The sequence below is a fragment of the Terrapene carolina genome, unplaced genomic scaffold (assembly GCF_002925995.2).
Source record: "Terrapene carolina triunguis isolate 2854851 unplaced genomic scaffold, T_m_triunguis-2.0 Scaffold42, whole genome shotgun sequence".
In the NCBI taxonomy this organism is placed as follows: Eukaryota; Metazoa; Chordata; order Testudines; family Emydidae; genus Terrapene; species Terrapene triunguis.
In genome coordinates, this window is record NW_020664393.1 from 69,149,246 (window position 1) to 69,156,225 (window position 6,980).

A 6,980-nucleotide genomic window follows, 5' to 3' on the forward strand; every position below is an offset into this window, starting at 1 on the left:
TCAGGAGGCAGCCCCAGCAGCTCCTCTGCAGGCTCCAGCAGCAGGCAGGATGCATCCATCTCCTGTGGTGGCTCCAGCCCAACTGAGCTGCAGGGCCTGCCATTTGTACTTCCCCTTCCTGTCCTGCCCTTCCGCTTCTGGCGGGGCGGACGTGGCTCTCCTGGTTCAGCCCACCAGGGGGCGTGTTGTGGTCCCTCCCTGTCAGATTCTGAGGGAGGCCACGCCTCCTCGCTACAGTGTCATCCCAATAAAACCCAAATGCAATCTATTTTAATATAATGCATGTTTCCCATATGCACCTTAGCTGCAGTGCCAGTCTACGCAGAGAGAGAAGCTGAGCTGTGCTTGATATACAGAGCTAACAAGGCCAGGGTGTGAACTCACTGCAACAGCACATTTCTGGGTCCCAAAGGTCAGACTGGATGAAGGATTTGCTTGAGCTTGTTACTAATGCATAAAACAAGGTGGGGGAACAGGGCAAATAAGAAACAATCCAGATGCTAGTACAATCCTACCACTGTGCTGTTTCAGATACGAATGGACAAGAATCCGGTTCCTAACCACATTACTCCCATCTCTTAAATCATAAATGCCTTGAGGATACGAGTTCATTCTAGGAATCCCAGATGTTCAGTTCTCCCAACCATTCAAGCTGCATGCTTTAGTAATAGTAAAATGTATTATTTGTATTATGGTAGAACCTAGAGATAAGATCAGGATTCCTCTGTACAAACATAGAATAAACGACGGTCCCTGAAGAACTAACTAGACCAGCGGTTCTCAAACTGTGGGTCGCGACCCCGTGTTAATGGGGTCCCCAGCGCTAGCTTAGACTTGCTGGGGTCCGGGGCCGAAGCTGAAGCCCAAGCACCACCGCCTGGGGCCGAAGCCTGAGGGCTTTAGCCCTGGGCTTCGGGACTCAGATTACAGGCCCCTGCCTGGGACTGAAGCCCTTGGGCTTTGGCTTTGCCCCTTCCCCTCCCCTGGGGCTCGGGCTGGCTCAGGCTTCGGTCCCCCCTCCTGAGGACATGTAGTAATTTTTATTGTCGAAAGGGTGTCGCGATGCAATGAAGTTTGAGAACCCCTGAACTAGACAAATCAGCAAATGGTTGGAGGGAAGGGAAATAATACACAGAGTGAATAATGTGGTGGTTTGCAAATGTCCTGTAAGTGCCATGCTTTTTGTTTAGTCATGTAGATGTTGGCACAGAGAGACAATATGTGTATATGCTTAGTCCTGGGACTAGTATGAAAACTCATGATGGGGTCCCAAAAATAGCATGAATCTGAAAGACCATTTAAGGTCAAAAAGGGGAACAGATTTATCCCTGTTAGAAGCCGACTCAGCTAAAGCTCTGGCAGTGATTCCAAATAAGTCAATTTATAGCCTCCCAGAACACCCCGACTACCTTCCCTAAATTAATTATGTAGCCTAAATCCTTTTCAATAATCTGCCTAGAAACAAATTAGCCTCTAGCTCCACCTAGTGGATTGTTACACTAGGAATTAATAATAATTACTGAACACTTTGACAACATCTTCCAGCTCAGGATCTTAAAGTGCCTTGGGAACATGAACACATTAAACCTTGGAACACACTTATGAGGGCGGTTGGTAGCATTATCCCCATTGGATAGACGGGGAAACAGGCAGAGAGAGGTTAATGGGCTGAACATTGAAGACAATGATGTCGACGAAAATGGGAGATGCAAAGCACTCTGGAAATCACATGGTGGCTTCAGCAAAGCACTTCTCCACATGCATCCCAGTCAATTTAAGCACATGCTTACGTGTCTTACTGAGTTGGGGCCTTTCTGAATCCAGAGCCTTGATCCTGTTAGGTGTTGAGAGCCTCTTGTGACTTGTCAGGTATCGTAACTCCCATTGCAGTCAGCAGGTTTTGCAAGAGCTCTGCAGCTCAGAAGAGGCCTTAATAAAGAAATAATGTGGGCCTACGCTGGCGCAAAAGCGTATTCTGTCGGGTTACAAAACTGGCACTAGAGGATTATTAGACATTGCCAATGAGAGGCCATTATCCAGTGGTAAAGGAACAGGACTGGGAGCCAGGAGATCTGAGGCTAAATTGTTGGGACCAGATTTATACAGGTATTTGGGGCCTAAAGAGGCAAATAGGACTTAGTGAGATTTACAAAAGCATCAAACGAGTTAGGGGTCAAACTCTCACTGACTTTGCAAATCTGCCTCTTAGTGACTTTACTGTTGTATTTCTCCTAACACATTCTTTCCCCTTCTCCCTCCCGCTCTCCAACTCCCAAACACTAGATGAGCTTAGGACAAAGAGCAAAGCTAACCTGTACGCCTGACATGGCGTATGGAGCCACAGGCCATCCTGGAGTCATCCCTCCCAATGCTACCCTCATCTTCGACGTGGAGCTGCTCAGGTTAGAGTAAAGCCTTTCATGGGAGCCGGGTGAAGACATCTGCTGATAATCATCCATTCTTTTCCCCTTCCCTCTGGTAAGAGGAGGCCGCACTGGAATCGCAATCTTCCCTGCTTGAGCTGTCATGCCAATAGAGCCTGCCCTTAGGTTGTTTATTCCTTTCCCTCTTTTTTAAAGTTGTTGTGTCCATATTTGTCTTCTATTAGAAGCTTCTTTGCTCTGAGAAAAATTTCCACCGTTGTAACATTTTTGAGTTGTACATTTCATTTAATTTGCATGTGATTAAAATTCACAATGATAATTAAATATATATATATATATTCCTTATGGAAAAACCACTGCCTTACTGTACACAAACCAAGACAAACAAAAGGTGCTCAGAAATCAAATGTACATCTCGTACATGAAGGGGCATTAGCCAAACGGAGTTACCTGCGCTGCCACTTTTTTCTCAACTTGTACGTGCTTGCTCGCTGCTGTTTTAAACAAATGTCTCATTTGAAAATTTAAAAAAATATGGAAACAATAAAATCTTGATACTTTACCATTTCTGCGCTGTTTCTTGTCCTTCACTTTTAACGTAGATGGGCATTTTTTCCAATATAAAAGTTCTTCTAGAAACTACTGACTGATCTTCCGGTTTGTTAATGATTTCTTTTCTTGTATAAAATATGCCTATGGCATGTTAGAATACTGTTAAAAATTACAAACTGGACTGGTGTCACTGTGGAGACCTGTGGGCTCAAGAAGAAACAGGTCCAGGCTATAATGAATATAAAGGGGGTTCTTTGAGGCTGCTGGACAGACTTTCTGCTTGTTCTGGCTCTCCAGCTCCCAGACCAATCAAACAGAAACTGTGCAGCTCAGTGCCCCTCAGTCCTGGCCAGAAAATAGACCATGGACCATGGGTTGGATTTTTCAAAGGCACTCAGCCCCAGATTTCAGTGGGAGCCAGGCAACTAAATGTGTCAGCCTAATTCTACTCCTATTGAAGTCCGTGGGAGTTTTACCGCTGATTTCAGTGGGAGCTGAGTTAGGCCAATGCTGAGTGTTTTTGAAAATCTGCATGGAGATGCCTGACCACCAAATCCCCACGGCCTCAGGATTACTGGAAGAACTCGCTGGGAACCTGCATATCTCTTTATGAAGCACTCTGTGGTTTAGCCTCCTTTTCCACCAGACTTCTCCCCTTGGACTACCTACAGGAAGCTCTAGAATACCACAAAGTAATCAGACCAGCTGCCCCCACCAATACGTAAGTAGTTAACCTAATCCATGTCCAACCCATTCTTCCTTGAGTCCTCCCCCTTCCCCAGTGACATGTTCACCTCCAAACCATCTAACAGTGACACATACTCCAACCCCATCCCATGGCACAAGTCCCTATCCAATAGCTCCGTCTACATGCTACTGTTTGTCCTTTTCCTGCCCATCCCTGAGATGGCACTCGTCAGAAAGATGTCTCACTGTTTGGTTTCATCTTGATAATAATGTAGAACACTACTAAGGCTGAGAAAAGAAATAATACCTTCATCAAAACTAATTCCAATGCATCATGACACATTGATTCCAGGCAAAGGTGACCAGCTGACAGGTCTGTCTAAGCCTTTCATACACTGACATCACAGAATTTACTAACAATAATTATATATCATAACATCCCTGTGCATTTGGCAAGTCAGTTTGGGTAAACTGAGGCATGGAACACTTGTCACTTGCCCAAATCAGCAATAGCCTCCCCCACGCCCCAGGAGTTTTAACACTGGCTAACTGCCTTCCTCATATAATTATTCTGCCTCATCCAAAACTAATTCCTGGTATGCTGGGCTTGATGGGTAACGTCACTAGCTTCTTATTGTTATTGGCACAAACAGCCATATTTTTTCTATGGCACAGCCAAGGAAATGGGCATTGTTAAGGTGTTGGTGTTTAGTCTTATTTTCAAAACATGCTCAAAAAAACCTGTACATGTTTTCAACTATGCTGCTGGATTTTTAACTGAAGAATTTACTACAATTGCGAGTGGTGGGTTTTGGTTTTATGTGCATGCATGTGTGTGTGGTTCTTTATAAGAAAATTAAAATTAGAATAGAATTTTGAATGTAAAATAACCCAGACTACAATACTAGAAAGAAAACAATCAGTGGGCTGATAACTCCAGATGAATGAATATAAAACCAGCATGAAAAATCGAACCCTACAATCTGTGCACCAGCCCCTACAAATCTCTTTTTCTCAGAAGAACGGCCATACTGGGTCAGAACAAAGGTCCATCTATCCCAGTATCTTGTCTTCCGACAGTGGCCAAAGCCAGGTGCCCCAGAGGGAATGAACAGAACAGGTAACCATCAAGTGATCTATCTCCCCTGTCACCGATTCTCAGCTTCTGGCAATCAGAGGCTAGGGACTCCATCCCTGCCCATCCTGGCTAATAGCCATTGATGGACCTATCCCATGAATTTATCTAGTTATTTTTTGAACCCTGTTATAGTCTTGGCCTTCACACCATCTTTTGGCAAGGAGTTCCACAGGTTGACTGTGCGTTGTGTGAAAAAATACTTCCTTTTGTTTGTTTTAAACCTGCTGCCTATTAATTTCATTTGGTGACCCCTTTAGTTCTTCCTTATTTACTTTCTTCACACCAGTCATGATTTTATAGACCTCTAGCATATCCCCCCTTAGTCATCTATTTTCCAAGCTGAAAAGTCGCAATCATTAATCTCCCCTCATATGGAAACTGTTCCATACCCCTAATCATTTTTGTTGCCCTTTTCCGAACCTTTTCCAATTTCAATATATCTTCCTTGCGATGGGGCGACTGCATCTGCACGCCATATTCAAGATGTGGGCGTGTCATGGATTTATATAGCGACAATATGATCTTTTCTGTCTTATTATATATCCCTTTCTTAATGAATCCCAACATTCTATTAGCTTTTTTGACTGCCACTGCAGATTGAGTGGATGTTTTCAGAGAACTATCCACAATGATTCCAAGATCTCTTTCTTGAGTGGTAACAGCTAATTTAGATCCCATCATTTTGTATGTATAGTTGGGATTATGTTTTTCAATGTGCATTACTTTGCATTTATCAACATTGAATTTCATCTACCATTTTGTTGCCCAGTCACCCAGTTTTGTGAGATCCCTTTGTAACTCTTTGCAGTCTGCTTTGGACTTAATTATCTTGAGTAGTTTTGTATCATCTGCAAATTTTGCCACCTCACTGTTTACCCCTTTTTCCAGATCATTTATTAATATGTTGAATAGGACTGATCCCAATACAGACACCGGCCTGGGGGACACCACTATTTACCTCTCTCCATTCTGAAAACTGACCATTTATTCCTATCCTTTGTTTCCTGTCTTTTAACCAGTTACCAATCCACGAGAGGACCTTCCCTCTTATCCCATGACAGCTTACTTTGCTTAAGAGCCTTTGGTGAGGGATCTTGTTAAAGGCTTTCTGAAAAATCTAAGTACAACACATCCACTGGATCCCCCTTTCCACATGCTTGTTGACCCCCTCAAAGAATTCTAGTTGATTGGTGAGGCATGATTTCCCTTTACAAAAACCATGTTGACTCTTCCCCAACAAATCATGTTCATCTATGTGTCTGACAATTCTGACAAATGATGTTCACCTATGTGTCTGACAAGTCTGTTCTTCACTATCATTTCAACCAATTCTTTACTATAGTTCAACCAATTCTGTTCTTTACTAATGTTTCAACCAGTTTGCCTGGTACTGAAATCAGGCTTACCGGCCTGTAATTGCCAGGATTACCTCTGGAGCCCTTTTAAAAAATTGGCGTATCATTAGCTATCTTCCAGTCATTTGGTACAGAAGCTGATTTAAATGATAGGTTACATACCGCAGTTAGGAGTTCAGCATCAGTATTTGTTTTAGCCACAATGCTATGTTTTTGCTTGTTAAGATTATTTTTAAAAAAACGAAACCTACCTCTCTTCCATCACTTAGCATCTATTGTTATTCCTTAATGTTTGGTATGAATAAAACATTTCAGAGCCGATCACCCTGCCCACAGCCCCAAGCTGTGACAATGCTTAAAGACAGCTGTAGCTAGAGAAATTCTATTATGATTTGTAATCATGTAATTACAGTAGTGCCTTAGGGCCACCCATAGAAAGTTCTCTGAATGTCCAGAGGTTCCCTGCTTTTGCCACTTCTGCTTCTACAGGCTGGAGTCTCTGGCAGGTCCCTCTCTGCAGTTTTCCACTAAGGCCACATGGGGGGAGACACCACTGGGCCCTAGTGCTCCCAGGGGTGGGTGGGTGTGGGTGTGGGTGTAAATTCTAGTATCTTCTAATATAGTTTTCTCTGCTTCTGCAGACAAGCGTCTTTTTTTTTGAGAGCCTGTAACAAATTATTTTGCACTAACAGCACCGTTGCAGCTAGATCATACATTTATGGCACTGAGAAATATGCAGATAAATTTTTCAGAAGCGTTCATTAACTCGGAGTGCTTCCATTTTTGCGTGTCCATCTCAGGCTTTGTCTACACCACAGAGTTTTGTTGATGCAAGTTACGCCAACATTCAGCCACCTCTTTAAT

At 43.4% G+C, this 6,980-nt stretch overlaps 1 protein-coding gene across 1 annotated transcript in view; it reads left to right on the forward strand.

Moving 5' to 3' along the window:
* The window catches only part of FKBP1B (FKBP prolyl isomerase 1B), a 54,029-nt gene extending 51,083 nt beyond the window's left edge, over window positions 1-2,946 (forward strand). The window contains exon 4 of the mRNA XM_024194065.2: window positions 2,284-2,946. Within this exon, the coding sequence (XP_024049833.1) occupies window positions 2,284-2,412 (129 nt within the window). The 3' untranslated portion in view covers window positions 2,413-2,946. The remainder of the gene's footprint in view (window positions 1-2,283) is intronic.
* The last annotated feature ends 4,034 nt before the right edge of the window (window positions 2,947-6,980 follow it).